The 16,141-nt window shown below is 38.9% G+C and overlaps 1 protein-coding gene across 1 annotated transcript in view; it reads left to right on the top strand.

Moving 5' to 3' along the window:
- Positions 1-16,141, top strand: part of CFAP58 (cilia and flagella associated protein 58) — a 72,265-nt gene that overhangs the window by 770 nt on the left and 55,354 nt on the right. The window contains exons 2-7 of the mRNA XM_079976084.1: positions 3,546-3,827; positions 6,873-7,021; positions 8,604-8,760; positions 10,012-10,206; positions 12,953-13,090; positions 14,745-14,904. Of these exons, the coding sequence (XP_079832210.1) occupies positions 3,546-3,827; positions 6,873-7,021; positions 8,604-8,760; positions 10,012-10,206; positions 12,953-13,090; positions 14,745-14,904 (1,081 nt within the window). The remainder of the gene's footprint in view (positions 1-3,545; positions 3,828-6,872; positions 7,022-8,603; positions 8,761-10,011; positions 10,207-12,952; positions 13,091-14,744; positions 14,905-16,141) is intronic.

Genomic DNA, 16,141 nt, shown 5'->3' with positions numbered 1-16,141 from the left:
TTTCCCATGCCTTACCTCTTGCCCAGTTCTTCTTTGCTACCCATCATTGTGTCCTAGAATTCCTGTCCATGAATTTGTCTAATTTGTTTTACCCTGTTCCCTTCCTTTCCCAGAATGACTCTCTTAACTTGTTTCTCCCACGTCTGTATTCCATCCTGCCCTGTATTCTATCTCTGTCATCATTCTCCATTTCATTTTCTATTCCTTTTACTATCATTTCTTCTACTTATCACTTGATGACATCTGTCAGTGACTGGAGGAAAGTTTTTCTCCCTCCTCTCATAACACTAGAACTCACGGATGTCCAGTGAAGTTGGATGTTGGGAAATTCAGGACACCAAAAGAAAGTACTTTATGCAGCACATAGTTAAGCTATGGAGTTCCTTCTCCCAGGAGGCTGTGATGGCCACTGACATGGATGGCTTTAAAGGAGGATTAGACCAATTCATGGAGGATAATGCTATCAGTGGCACTAGCTATAATGGTTATGCCTTGCCTCCATGCTCAGAGACACTAATGCTTCTGAATGCCAGTTACTGGAAGCCACAGGAAGAGGGTAGTGGTGCTCTTGCGCTCAGGTCCTTTCTTGCTGATTTACCACAGACGTCTGCTGGCCACCATGAGAACACCATGGGCCAATTGGCCTAATCCAGCAGGGTTCTTCTTATGTTCAGTTTCCCTTTTTGTCCTCATAATGCCTTCTCTATGTATATTGGTGACTGTTCTTTAAACCTTGTTCACTGCTTTCCTGTCAACCATTTCCCCAGTGGGCCTGAGCAGACAAGAGTAACTCCAACAGACATGTGTAGTGCTGAACTTGAAATGGAGAGAAAAAACGTCAGGGGCACCAACTCTCTTTTGTACTGGTGGAACATGTGCTGATCCTATGGGTTGTCAGTTTAGTAAGAAATCAACATGTGGACTAATCTTTGTGTATTGTTGATGACCATAAAATAAAAAAGTACAGTAAAATAAAAATCCCGGAAAGCATTTAACACCACTAGTCATCCCAAGGTCCCCGCCTCTATTCCATTTTTGTAGCCCCCCCCCCAACACAAGGGCTGGATCTCTTTTCTGTCTCTTGTTTGTAGTTCCCTACCTGCTCACTTTCTCTTCCCCTCCTTATATCTTTCTTTTGCCCCTGCCTGCTTTTACTCCTTCCCTCATCCCACTACCTTCCTTCTCTCTCTGTCTCATAACAACTTTGCTAAGGCACTTGGGATGGAGTGAGAACTCAGTTTGTTGTCTATTGCTGGTTGGTTGATCTCATGTTTTAAAGGATGCTTTATGCTATTTTAGTCATTATGTATGTAAGATTATTTTAATGATTTGTCGATATTTTACTGTCAAAACTTCCTCCCTGGGGACAGTTGGTAAAGGGTGGGATAGAAAAACTCAAAATAAACAAATGACTCCTTTTTTGTTTCTCTTGTTTTGTATGTCTGTTATTATTTCAGTCCCCCTTTCTTTCATCTCTCAAGTCTTTATTTCTCCTCCCTTCACATTCTGCAAGGGTTTCTTTAAGAGAGGCCATTTTCTGCGTGTCTTCTAGTACAGTTGTCCTATGCACCTTGTAGCTAACAATCTTTTTGTCATTTCAGCTAGCCGTTGCCTTTTCCCTTAGTTTTATCCTTTATTAATTGAAATGTTCCCAGCCTGTGTTTCTTGATACTCTGGGCAAACGGGGGGCAATAAACCAAGCTTTATGGGCTGAATAACTGAGTTTGGCATGAACTCAGACAGGGAGAATAAAACAGAGGCAGCCTCACTGCTCCCCTTAGCCCACAAAACATCTTTACTTCCATTTGATTTCACACATATTTTTCTGTCAGCAAGTAGTTTATCATGAGTAGAGAATACTATTACATTTTAAGCATTGTGAATTGAAATAGTTTTATGGTGAGGTGCAATATTGTGTGCTATAGGCTCAGTGGCGGCATGGTGATACAATTGTGATATATTGGCTTCTATAGCTAAAATATATTAGTTGAAACAAATGGGATCCTGTTCTCCTCCCTCTACATCTTTCTCACTTCCTCCCAGTTGATCAGCGTTCCATGCTCACTGAGTATGCTCGGTTCTCATTGAACTGTTCTGGGGTTTCCCCCACCATTTTGGATTTTTCTTTGTGAGTTGGGGTGGACACACTTGTGCACAGTACTGGCTGGATTAAAATCTTGGATTTTTCTATTTCTGTAGGCAGTTCTCACTTCTTAGAAATTCAGTTGTTGGGGCTGTTTACAGTATTTTTACCTTTTAAATCAGTCAGTGTCATTGGACTCCTTCAGGCTCCCTTACAGATGGGGTTTCCTGTGTGGGATTTGTGTGCACCACAGCTTCCTCAAAAACCTCCCCACTAGTTACCTGTCAAGCCCCCCTGCCTGTCTCTTTTTTTAAAGAAACGAGGTTTTGTGTGCTCTTTTGTTTAGAAGGGATTGTCTTTTTAGGGATGTTTTAAAAAACTTTTTATTTGTTTTGAGATATGTATAGGTGTTTTGCTTTTTGCTTGTTTTCTTTCTTTCTTTTAAGAGTCTGAGAATCTTCAGATTTTTTTCTATGAAATGGGTATTATGTGGTGCCCACGACAGTTTCTTAAATTTCTTATATGGCCCTGAGCCCCAAAAGGTTGGGGATTCCTTATCTATTTGTTAAAATGTGATGTTTATTGATCTGTGTGATTTTATGTAAGAACAATTTAGGCTGCAGTATTATACTCAAATGGAGGTAAATTGTATTAAACTCAATGGGGCTTACTTACTTTTGAATTAAACTCAATGGGGCTTACTTACTTTTGAATACAAATAGTAATTTTTTTATTTCAGACCAACTTAGTTATTGAAAATGTAAACAACTCAAAATGACTTACTTCTGAATAAACATGCATAGGATTATACTGCAAATCAGCTTATTTTCGTCAGACCTGTGGTTTATCCAACTTAAATTCAGTATCTTGTTTCTAATAGTTGTTTCAGAGGAAGTGTACAGAAATGTAGGACAAACATTGTCAAACAAATGGCTTCCAGGCTGTGGCATTTAAACCATGCACTGTAACCTGCCAAGTCCTAGATATACTCTCTAACTTCCTGGGACTACAAATTATTGATAAGCCTAGCATTATTTTAAGGCCGAAATGGTGTTGATTCCCCCACCCCATCCCAAGTAACTGCTTAGTGAAGAATTGAAGAACAGCATACTTTGAAGTGACATCTTCAAGGAATATATGATCATGAAAACAAAGACAGCAGTTGTGATATAAACACTGGAATCTTTAAAAGTTGTGTTTTATAATTGGATACTTTGTGTAATGGTAAGTCTTTATAGATGGGCTGAAGTCATGTTTAAAAGACTCTGCTTGCCTAAAGGAATGTGCATTTAAAATAGGATGGAATGTAAGCTTCATGTGGTATGAGTTGCCATAATCACAGATGTTTTAATCAAAAGGAGGTACCTTGGAGCTATTATACCAATATCTTGGGATATGTCATTATCTTTATCAAGATGCCTTTGGTGACTGACTGATAGATTCTCTTTTTCCTTTCATCCAGGAAAAATATGACAAACCTGCAATAGAAGAAAATATCTTTGAAGCGTTGGAAAAAGACTTCCAAGAAGTCATCAATGAGCTTACAGGAGATCAAAGCCTTGAGAAATTTCGCGTGGAATATGAGAAGCTCCACACGGTGCTAAGAAAGTCCTATGAGAATGAAAAGCGTCTCATGGCAAAATGCAGGGAGCTGAATGCAGAGATTGTGGTGAATTCGGCTAAAGTGGCTACTGCCCTGAAACTCTCACAGGATGACCAGACAACAATAGCATCTCTGAAAAGGGTAAAGGAAGCAAAACATGACAAATGCATAACTGAGGCCATAGGAGGTCTTGAACCTGTAAAATGTTAGCACTTTCATGATCCTTAGTATGATGACTTAGTGTGAGTTATAGTTTGTAGTGGAAGTTGATGTCCCTTTACTGTTGATCTCAGCTCTTCTAATTCTGTTAATCATCTGTGGTGGAGAGGGAAGATCAGATTATGCAGAAAAACTCACGGCACCTATACTAAATATTTAATAATACATATTTAAACCATACATTCACATTCAGTTACATTGACTTTATTCTCATGTCACTTGAAACAGTTGTTAAACTAGAGTATAATGTAAATGTATATGTGTACTGTACGCATGCTGAAGTTGTGGGTCCTTGCTACTCCCCCTGTTCTTCTTCTGTAACATTCCTAGAAAAGTTTTTAATGAGGTCAGTGTTCACCATCAAACTGGCATTTTCGGAATGTAGGTCAAATGAACCCATGCAACGTTTGGCATGTGGTAAAGCTATTGTGTGATTGTTTCATCACATACATGCCTCCAGTTTTCAACAGTAGCCACATTTTCAGTGTAACAGCAAAAGTGCTGAAAGAGAATTTAAAATAATATGCAGGAAATGGACTACTGCGTATGTCAGACTGCTCAGAGCGACACAACCTACATTTACAATGTGCTAATTTCATAGTGTGAATTTGGTAAAAATATAATGTATTTATATATCTAATTTTAGGGGCTAGCATAAGATTAATTCTAGTTAGATCTAACAGGTTTTTGCAATCTTTTTGTTTTGTATCTTCAATCAGTCATACTTGAACTGCTTATTTTATTATCTTACCATATTAATACTTCTTTGTCCTTTTACCCTGATACAAAAAGGAACAACCTTGTGTTCCTCCATCTGAAATAAAACAAACAAACAAGAGGACACTTTCATAATGTTGTGTATAGTCATGCTCTAGCCAAAGTAAATGACAAAAACAAAAGCCCATTTGGGTATTAAGATGTCCTTCATCTGAGTGTACAGACTCCTTTGACTATGTCAATGAGAGCAGGAAGAGTATGGAGATGAGATGAGCAATTACATTATGCACCAAATTATCCAGTTGTGCCACTGTGGTCCTTTGGGAACTTTTGGGAATGTACAGTAAAGTTGCAGCTTAAGGCTAATTGATTGGACCATTTTTCACTTAGGCAGGTGAAATATGACACCTTTTACTTAGGCAGGTGACACTGATTTTAATGAAACTATTATGACAGTATTGTAAAAAATAACTGATATCATAGAACTGTAGAATCTATTTGATGGCTTGCTTTGGGGCTGCAGTGCTAAGAAAAAACATCAATGAAATTTTGTGGGGTTTTAATGGGATAAAGAGTGCCTGCCATGCTCTGGTCCATGGGGTCACGAAGAGTCGTACACGACTATACGAATAAACAACAACAATGGGATAAGGAATATTCCTGTAAAATATTATTTTCCCCTTCATCTGCTTTGTTGAACAAATTTGTTCCTTAAACAAATGTAAATGTTACATGGATATTAAATACTATTTTAAAACATGGAATTGCACCAGGATTAATTTTATGTCACCAACAAGTGGTTTTCCTTTAATACAAATAGTAGCTTTAGATGGGTTATTTCAGGACTAAAGCAGAGGAAAATCACACTGCCTGCTGTGAGCATGACAATTATCACCCCACTGCAGGGCTGTTATTTGCATTTTAAAGAAATGAATATTAAATATAAAGATGCATTTAAAACCAAATCTAGATTGGCCCTTAGATTCTAAACACAAAAATAGTTCGTCTGAGGCTAATTCTTCTGTTCTTAAACATATTGTTAGTTACGTTTATAATGCTTTATTGAACTGGACAGTAAGCTTAATATTATCACTTCAAAATCAAACAATATTTACATAATAATGAGATGTGGTATGAGAGCATAGAACATAGAAGAAATATGGTAGATGAAAACACATTTCAAAAGCTTTATGACAATCCTTTAGGGTGCTTGCCTTTTTACTCAAATTATCCTTCTGAGCTGTCCTAAAAAAGAAGAGAAGAAGCTAAGATGTGGTAGCAAGCAGCTTTCCTGACCCAAGAGCCACAGATATTAAGGGGATGACCTTCTTACTACCTGAACTCTCTCCATACTTTTATGATTTGATGGACTAGTATATGATGGTTAACAAAGAAAGGGAAAAAATCCCTGGCTATGTGCTGGAAATAATATCCCAAACAGTAGATTTTAAGTTCTATGACAAAACACATGGCTTCAGGTCATGGTTGAGTACCCTTCCTTTGACCCCCATTGTTTACAGGCTAGCTTAACCATAACTTGCTTTGCATTTTACTCATTCTCCCAAATATTCATATCACGTTTACTCATTTATGAGATCAGCAAAAAATATTAAAAAATATTAGCTAGCTTTCCCCTGAATTTCTTGTTTAAATCAAATAGAATAATAGAATCTTAAGAGTTGGAAGCTACCATAAGGGTCATCTAGTCCAACCCCCTGCAATACAGAAATCTCAGCTAAAGCATCCATGACAGATGGCCATCTAGCCTCTGCTGAAAAACCTCCAAGGAAGGAGAGCCCCCCACCTCTAGTGGGAGTCTGTTGCACTGCTGAACAGCTCTTACTGTCAGAAAGTTTCCCCCCGAATGTTTAGTTGTCATCTCCTTCTGGACTTTTAAAGAGGAAAGCTGGATTTTAAAATTATGATTATAGAAATGTTGGGCAAAATATGGATAAACTTGGCCACGGATTCCAGTGGACTTTAAGCAAGATTCATGCTGATGAAAAAAAATAACTTTGAAAATACAATATAATTAGGTTTAATGTTCCATATTAGTAAGTATGGATTGCTTAATTGAAAGTACTAATATTTACTGGCCAGGCAGAATTGGCTAATAGAACAGAACACAGATGAAGACCAAAGGTTGAAAGAAGGCTGAAAACTTTTATTCATTAACCTGGAGGAAAATTAATTAGCTAATTGTTCATTTTTAATTAAATATATGAAACTGTTTTCTTCAACCATCCACAGGAGATTGAAAAGGCCTGGAAAATGGTGGATGCAGCTTATGAGAAGGAGCAGAAAGCAAAGGAAACCATCCTGTCTCTTAAAGAGGAAATCGTGAACTTGACTAAATTAGTGGAGCAAGGATCTGGATTATCATTGGGTCAGGAGCATAAGTGAGTTACATCCGGAGAGGACTGGGAGAAATTGCCATTCATTGAGACTACATTTGATAAAGATAATGCAAATAATCTTGCAAAAACCTGCACATATTATCTTTTAGGTGGGAAAATATATTTCATGTGTGAAAAGCTGTGTGTTTGCACCCTCAGAATAGCTTGATAAATTTTATTCAAAAGCCACAGCAGTCTATCCCCTAACCAGGATGCCTTATGTGCCCCCTCCCACTGCCACTGTTTTTCTACCACTGATTTTAGCAGTGGTAAAAATAAAAGAAGCATGGCACTGGGGTGGGCAGAAAGGTTTAAACTCCTTGGCCAAGTCCAGTTCCCTGATGAGGATACAAATTGCCCCTTCCTGGTCTTCAGATCAATCATATGATGAGTGGGGGAGGGCAGTAATGGGGGGGGGCTGTGTGAAAAATGCCCCCCACATTTTTCCCAACACCTACCACTGGTATGTGGTCCCCAGAGTGTTTGCCAAAGGTGAATGTGGTCCTCAAGCCCAGAAGCACTTGCCACCCCTGATCTAGGATTTATGTTCTGGGGAATGTAAGGCCATGGGGGCATCTTCAATCTCTGCAGTGATTAGTGGTTTCTATCCTTGAAAAATGTTAAGAAATTGTCAGTGTGCAACAGTGTGATTGGTAGATGGGAAAGCAGTTGCCACAACCATTTGGTGTTGCTATATTAGCTTTAACTTGTACTGTTAATCTTGTGATGTTCGGTTTGCTGCTGGGAGCACCTGTGTAACAGTAGCATAGCAGTTGCCAGCATACTTGGAGCATAAGTTCAAGCTGCCTTCCACATGGGTTTTCAGTTGGAACCCAGTGTCTTTCATTGTTACTCAGTGTGTCTAACTTTTGCTGTTGATAATAACAATAACTGGCAGTCAGTGCACATGGCACCTTCCCTGTGGGTCCCTGCTTTGAAGAGCTTACAATCTAAATTTTAGCACTGCAGTATGTGGTTGTTTCATTTACATGTACAGTTAATAGTTAATGCAGGGCACAGAAACTAGAGAGCTTTGCCAAACGCTTCATGGAAAAGGTGGGAAGCAGGGGAGAAAGGGAAGTCTTCTTTGTTGGTCAGAAGGTCTTTGGAGGTGCTGAAGCCGGATGAGCAGATATCCTGGGCAGATTATGTTCTTGTCTGTACATCTCTTGGATCCTGGACATTTATGTGTCATGTAATGTCTCAGATTAGTTGAGACAGCCTATTCAAATCCAAAGGGAGACACCCAAAAAACAGCAAGGCAGGAGTAGAGGAGTGGGCATACAGTGAGCATGCTGCAGAGCATGACAGTTTAGAGTTCTGATCATTAGGTTGGAAGGAACTAAGTTTGAATCATGAATTCAGCTGAAGAATAAAAACTACTGGGTTGTGATTTTTGCTACTAAGTAGTAATAGGGTGTTTTTAGTAAATGTTCACAGACATGCAATTTAGTTGACAGGTTTTGTGAGCGAATAGAAGGGGAGTTTCATGTAAAGCAGTTATATCTTTACACTATCATTTCCCACAAAGCACCTTTTGCGGAGAACACGGAGAAGTTGACTTAGATCTTTTTTTTCTCCACAGCCTGCGGGAATTGCTAAAATTCAAGGAAGAAGTAACAAAGGAGCGAGACCAGCTTTTGTCAGAGGTTGTAAAGTTACGTGAAAATGTAACAAATATGTCAGATCAACAGCACGAAGCAGAAATGACAAAAACTGTGGCGGAACAAACCATTGCTGAGGTCTGTGTAAACCCTATTTGTTGTCACTTTTGTCTTTGTCTAGAAGGCTTTCAAAGCTTGCCAGTTTGTCTCTATTAACTGCTACCTGCTATTTTACTTCCTAAACCTTTTCCAGGTGGATTGGTGAGAAGTCATTTAATCTCTTTCATTGATCTCTGACATATCTTTTTCAGAACAGTTTTCCTTCTGTAGGAGACTTTATAAATACTGAGAAGACATGTTCCTACCCTGCTGAGTTTATAATCTAGATTAGATTGAGGGGAGACATCAGGGGAGACGGCAGAATGGCGGCAGGAGTAGGTTTTTAACTTTAGGTAGAGGGGGAGGGGAACAGCCTGAGAACCAGGGTTCCTTCTTCTGCTGGTTCCATCCCTTTTGCTTGCATTCCATCTGGCATCCCATCTGAGTTTTGTGATCATTTCTTTCTTGTACTTGTAAAACCCATATGGGTTTTTGGGGTAGATAGTGGGGTGTCCAGCGATCTCTAGACTTTCTTGCCCCTCACTCCTGAAACATTCCTTTCACTGTTCATCAGATCACTTCTTTGTCTTCCTTAAAGTCTCCCTAAAACATATTTTGTTTCACAAAACCATTCCTTAACCAACTGTGCTTCACCCTCACCTCCATTCTTCATGTGAAGCATTGACTTTATCTCATTAGCCCTACTTTGCCCAATACTGATTGTAAGTTCTCTGGCTGGGGTTCTGATCAATTTTACTGTGTAGCGACATGGGTAGCACTGTGGTCTAAACCATCTTGGACTTATCTATCATAAGGTCAGCAGTTTGAACCTGCACGACAGGGTGAGCTCCCATTGCTTTGTCCCAGCTCCTGCCAACCTAGCAGTTCAAAAGCGCAAGTAGATAAATAGGTACTGCTGTGGCAGGAAGGTAAACAGTGTTTCCATGCGCTCTGGCTTCCGTCACGGTGTCCCATTGCGCCATAAACAGTTTAGTTTTGCTGGCCACATAACCCAAAAAAGCTGTCTGCAGACAAATGCAGGCTCCCTCGGCCTGAAAGTGGAGATGAGCGTCACACCCCATAGTCAAATTCAACTAGACTTAACTGTCCAGTGGTCCTTTACCTTTTTACCTTTTATCTTTACCTTACTGTTCAGATGCTGTGTAAATTGTTTAAATAGCAAAAAGTAGAATGCCGAACTTATATGTGGGTAAAATATACACTTACTGATTCCCCGGATTAAAAGAAAAATATTTTTTTTGCCATTTCCTCCTCTATTGCTGTTTGCAGCTTAATCAGGAAATCCAATTGCGTCAGAATGAGGCTTCAAGGGAGGCCCGAAGAAAAGAAAAAATGGAGAGGGAACTAAAACAGCAGCAGATGGAATTAGACAGTAAATTGGCTGAAATGAAGGCAATGCAGCAGAATATGAATAGAAACAAGGAGGAACTCCTGAGAATTGAACAGCAGCTCAAGGAGCAAAAGGTAATGTAGGGTCTGACACTGAACTTCCTTAAAAACACACACACATAGACTCTTCAGATCAAGGTCAGATTTTCAGGACAAAATGAAAACACTTGGGGAAACTAAACACTTTCTTTTTCTTGGTCATATACAGCTAATATAGATTTTGACAAAAATCCCACCTGCTCCCTCACTTGCACTGAAGTAATTTGAGAATGCCTTCTAAGGATTTGTGGCAAAATAGGACAATAAAGCCACATGCACAAAATTACATCCTGGTCCCTTGGGTTTGTTAAAAGTATCTCTGAGTGTGAGCCTTTAGTTACATGACATGAGATAAATGAATGCATAACTGTGGGATCCTGTAACATGGGAAGCAAACATAGTTCCCTACTGTTGGACTCCATCTTTCAATCCAACAGCATCTGGACTGTACCCCCCGCCCCACTGTAAGATGACAGGGCACTTCCTGTTTCCTCTGAGGTCTGCCAAGGAACAAATATGAGAGAGCAGGAATCAGGAAGGATTCTAAAGATGGGACACATGTCTGGTTTGTAAAATTATCCAGCAGCACATATCACAGTTTTACATATGTGAGTCTAGCAATACCCTTTATGAGCCCATTGATAGTTCTTGAAATTATGGCCTTTCCTTTGTTGCTTTAAAAAAAAAAAGTTGCATTGAAAATGTGGCAGCTCCAGATAGCGACTAGTAGTTGCATTTATGTCTTATTAAATGGGCTACTGGCTTTCTACTGAATATTTCTATGAACTTGATTCAGATGTGTTTGAACCTTTTTAGTGGATACATTAAAATGAATATGCCATATTTTCTTGTATATAAATGAATTTTATCAGAAAACTCACCAGAATGTATTTAGCTTCTGTAGGTCTTCCAGAACTCACTTTGGAAATTTCAGTGTCTCAGGGTATATTCACACACAGTTGGTTTAAGCAGCATGGCATCTGTGGGGGAAAATCAGCTTATGCTGACTTATTATTATTTGACTTATTATTGTGTGAATGCTGCTTTTTTGTGCAAAGGGATAACCCACACCGCCACATTTGTGGTGTTGGGCCAGAAGCTGATTTTGGCTGAGAAGAGCATGTGTATGACTGTCTCGGTGTGGACTGATGCAGCTTGAGTAGCAGAAGCTGATGTTTTTCTGCAGTTGCCTCAAACTAATAAAACATAAGAATGGACTTTCACTTCTGCCTAAAACAGTGTTCATGCTCTGATGCCATGGCTCACCAGACTGTCATTTCATACTAGTATATTTCTTAACATAGAATTGTTGCTCATTTCCCTCTGAAATATTGAAGCCTGCAGATAAATAGGGAAGCATGGCAATAATATTTTCCTATCTGTCACTTGTGTTGTGAGGTTAGCTGTCAGAATGCTGGTAAAGATCTTTAGACAAAAGTTGCTGTCAGAGTGCAAAGTATTCATTTTTAAAAACCAAAATATCATTTCTTAGCATTTTTCTGGTCAGGCCTTAAAATGGTCTAGATTATTTTTTCACTCCATTTCCCCTGATGCTGCAAAGCCCTATGAGAAGCAATTTTAGTAAACAATAAAATAGGTTTGGTAATTGTAAAGCAGTTTCTTCCTGGAACAAAAGTCTTCCTGGAGTTGCTTGTGTCATGCAAATGTATAGTCCTTCCTTCCATTCCCTGAGTGTATTTGGGTAGACGTCTGTGACAGTTGTTCATTTAGATGAAGTTTTTAATAAAACCAAACACAGATTCAGTGTATATGCAGAACTGAAAAGAAATTTTTATTGTCTCTGTCAAATGCATTGGCCTTTTAAAATATGCATGTAGCCTTTTAAAATAGTGTGATGATCCATTTACATGTTATGAATGGTAATTGTGGGCCAGTCCTGGCATAGCTATTAGCAGCTGCAGAATGGAGCCAAGTTTGCTTTACTAACATGCTTCTCTGCTTCCAGAATGTATTGTGTGTATTGATTTTAATCAGTCTGTCAGATAGTGATGTCTTGCTACCCTTTTCTGTCCTTCCTATTGAGGTAACTGAATTTCACTGGAATATGCACTTCTATGGACTCAAGTAATTATGAGCATGTTGAACATATGAAGTTGCTTTATATTAAACTTTGGGGTCTATCTAGACTAGTATTGTGACAGGCACCCCTGAAGGTGCACTCTTCCATTGTCTCCCAAGACAGATGGATGCCAACTCATCTAGACCAATATTATGACAGGCAGTGGTGTATCATGGTCTTAGGGGTAGTCTTCACCAGCTTTACCAACGGCAATCCTTTGCCTTGAAATGCTTGAGATTGAGCCTGGGATCTACTGCAGTGATACAATATGTAGTCTACCATCTCATAATAGTCCCTGCTTCTTATTAATGTCTGCTAAGATTTATAATTTATTTTCATGATTGCTTATAAAAACCATTTGACTCTACTGCTCATTTGCAGTGATTACAGGAAGTATTGTACACTGCCAAATGTCAATAAGGCAGTAAAATATTTATCGGCTACCTGTGAGGGAGGCTTACAAAGATCCTACAAAAAAATTACACCCGCTGAGTTATTCTTTCAGAAGCTGCCATTCTCATTCCCAGCTGCTGAACATTTGTCATATTTCTCAAATAGGATACATTACTAATATGGTGGTAAATGGCATTTGATTTTTTAAAAAAGTCAAGGAATTCTGTTCTCCTTAGAATCCTTGTAGAAGCTGAGGGTGGTACTAGTATATTATAAATACATTTATGGCTTTGTGTCACAATTCCACAGATTCTGAATGAAAGAGCCACAAAAGAACTTGAACAGTGTACGGCAAGAAATCTCAAGCTCCAGCAAGAAAATGAACAGCATACTTTGGCCATTGATCAACTCATGCAGGAGAACCAGCAGAAAACCACAGAGCTGAGAGTAAGTTCAGTATGGCATCAGATTCTATCCCAGTTTCAAAACTGCATTGTACAAAATGGCTGCTTGGTAGGTGTGTGACTACTAGATTATATGTCTAGATGTTTGATCACTATGAGGCTTCCTTTGAAACACAAATAGCAGCTATGGAAAGACAATTCTTGTTGGGACAGAACATTCTCACCCCCAGTGAGAATTACATTACAAAACATGCACATGAATTGCACAGAGATCCAGGATTGCCCAAACTTTGGAAGTGGTGACATCATAATCTGCTCATACAATTTATTTTCTGCAAAAACCTTATTCTTCCTATTACTGTCTCTTTTCTATTCCAATTTGTTCCCCGACCATTTGTGTTTTTTACATTGTTTTTGTGGCATCTTAGAGATTCCTGCCTTTCCAAGATAGGGCAATCTCTCCTTGAGATGAAAGGCACCATATATACCTAAGATATTGCCATTGTTCATCTCTTTTGTCTAATCTCCAGTCAAGAACACATCTGCAGTTACAACATGGTTTCTGTTAAAGAAAAGGACAGAAAACCAATAGTTTATTGAGCTTTAGTAATGTACAACCTGTTCTTCTAAATAGAAGAAGTCATTTGCTGATGAAGTGTTTGCTTCCAAGGGGCCTGGTTGGTTAAAACAATGGAAGCAACTTCTAGAAGCATATAAAAATATTTATCTGGTGTAGTAAAAGGATTCCATTTCAGAGTTTCAGGCTATCAAGATTATATTCTGATCTATGTTCATGTTTATTAAAAAAGTCATTATCAAAAGCTATTATCACAGCCGATGATCTTCCTTTGGATATGAACAAAGAAACTTTTGGCACCTAAAAAGCTTAAAAAACAATTGTGGCACAAATTTCATCAGATACATGGTAGACTCAAGCCTACAAAAGCTTCTTTTGCACAGTTCTATGAGTGTCAACTTAGAAGTAAGCCTTATGAGTTTAATGGGTCTTACTTCCAGGTGCATAGGATTACACCCTAAAATGCCACAGAACCTTGTTGTTGGCATAAGTTACCAATATTCCAAACTCTTTTCAGGAGTGGGGCTACTGTTGGCTGATTAGCCAGAGCCCAGAAGAGGGAATATAATACTTTAAAATAGAGGTTGGCTTGCACCACTCTTTTTGCCTGTGTTAAGTAAGATCTGCTGAGTTGCCAGGTCATGTGACTGAACTAAAAGGTTAAGAATCAGCGTCTCTTGTTATGCTGTCCCACCCCATCCCTGCATACGTTTGCGTTCTGCAGGCTGAGTCCCAGCTGAGCCATGATCAGGGAGTTACACCAGCTGAACTAGGACAGCCCAAGATCTGCCTAGTCCAAACTCACTCATCCTGGTGAATCTTGGGTTTGGAGTGCACTGTTAGTTCTTCTGTCCAGCTGTCATTAGGCAAGTGATGACAAGCTGAGTACTTGGTACTAAAGCTCAAGAGTGCAGCGGAAGAAAAAGGATAGAGAGAAAAGAGGATGAAAAACAAAAGCTGTGCTCTGTAAAGCCTTCAGGGCTCTGAATATTTTCTTTTATTGCAAATGACAATGGCTATTATAAATTTTTTTTTACCCAACACATTGCAGTAGGAGCAAAAGTTGATATATACCTTACTAATTGTTGCCTCTCTATTCCTGTTCTTTTGCTTTCTGTAGGCGAGAGAAGATGAGGTGTCTCAGATGCGTCAAGAGATTTCAAAACTTTCTAAAGTGAGAGAGGTTATGCAGCGAAAATTACGTGCTGTAGAAGAGCAAAAGACTCATGCTGAATTCGAAAGGGATACCCTTAAAAATCAAATAAATGGGCTGGAGAGAGGTAGGAGTCAAACTTAATGCAGTGATATGGAAATTTGGTTGGGCAAAACATTTCCCCCCCAATATATGTCTTAGCTATACTTCAAGTCTTACAGAATAAGGCAAGCTCCTGAATTCCCATGATATGTCAACTGTGGGTTTATTATTGTTTTGTCGGTGGTGGCAGGTTGAGGGTATGACAGTGCGCTTCAGCATATCATAAAAAATAAATAAATCCTTGTTTATTTTTGTAATGTTTGAAGGAAGTATGGGAAAGCAAACATGCATCTGTGAAATGTGGGCAGTTGCAGTTCCCCTTGCAAGTATTTTCCATATGTTTTGTATCTCTGAGTCTTCTTTCCAACCATTTCAGAAAAGACCTGGTTGGCATGCTTGGGAAATCTGCTATTAACAGTTCCGTGCAGGTGCAGGAACTTGCAGTTTCCAATAGAAAATAGCAGAATGCAGAATTCCAAGAATTTTGATGCAGCAGGGCTGATAAATGTGCTTAGTGCTTGGCTAGGAATACAATGCAAGTTGTGGGAGCAGCTATGAATATGTAGTTATGGTCCACTTCTCTTGTCAGGAATCCACCAGAGGTTTATCTTTTGTGTCCTGAGATGAAAGAAGTCAATGGAATATTAAATACTTCATTGTATAAAGGCAAAGTTGAATCTTCATTCCCTCGGTTTTAGAAACCAAATGAGCTTTTCCAAGAGATAAACAGAGTGAAAAGAAGATAAAATCACAATATAAAAACACACAATACAGAATCAAAATAAAAAACAAAACCAACCCAATAACCCCCTAGTATTTGCCTAGTATTGTATCCTGTTGTGATACATGCTTTCATTATATAAATGAATAATTATTAAAGCAAACTTTTAATTCAGAAATAGTAATTTAAAAAATAAGAAATAGAAAGTGGGGGTTGTTGTGTATTAAATTCTTGCCATGGATTCACTTGATCTGATTAGACTTGCTTTGTGATCAAGAGTCTTCTACTTTGTATGGATTTTGAGTGTTGCCAGTGAATTAATGAATTATTATTTTTTCAGTTACTAGCTGTATGGATTAGTGTATTTCATCAGGGTTATGCTGTATTGCAAGGTTTTTACCCCACACCCTACAGCAAGCCCAACAAAATCAGACCTCCCCGCAGCTGCAGTAAGCCCTGGAAAGAAACCTCCCACTGGCATGTTCATTTAGGAGACCTTATTGCTGGAACTACTCCTGGGCCTCCATACACCTTAATTTGG

This window comes from Podarcis cretensis (assembly GCF_951804945.1).
Source record: "Podarcis cretensis genome assembly, chromosome: 5".
NCBI lineage: Eukaryota > Metazoa > Chordata > Lepidosauria > Squamata > Lacertidae > Podarcis > Podarcis cretensis.
Note: the sequence above shows the minus strand (reverse complement) of the source record. Positions and strands in the feature narration are given on the sequence as shown.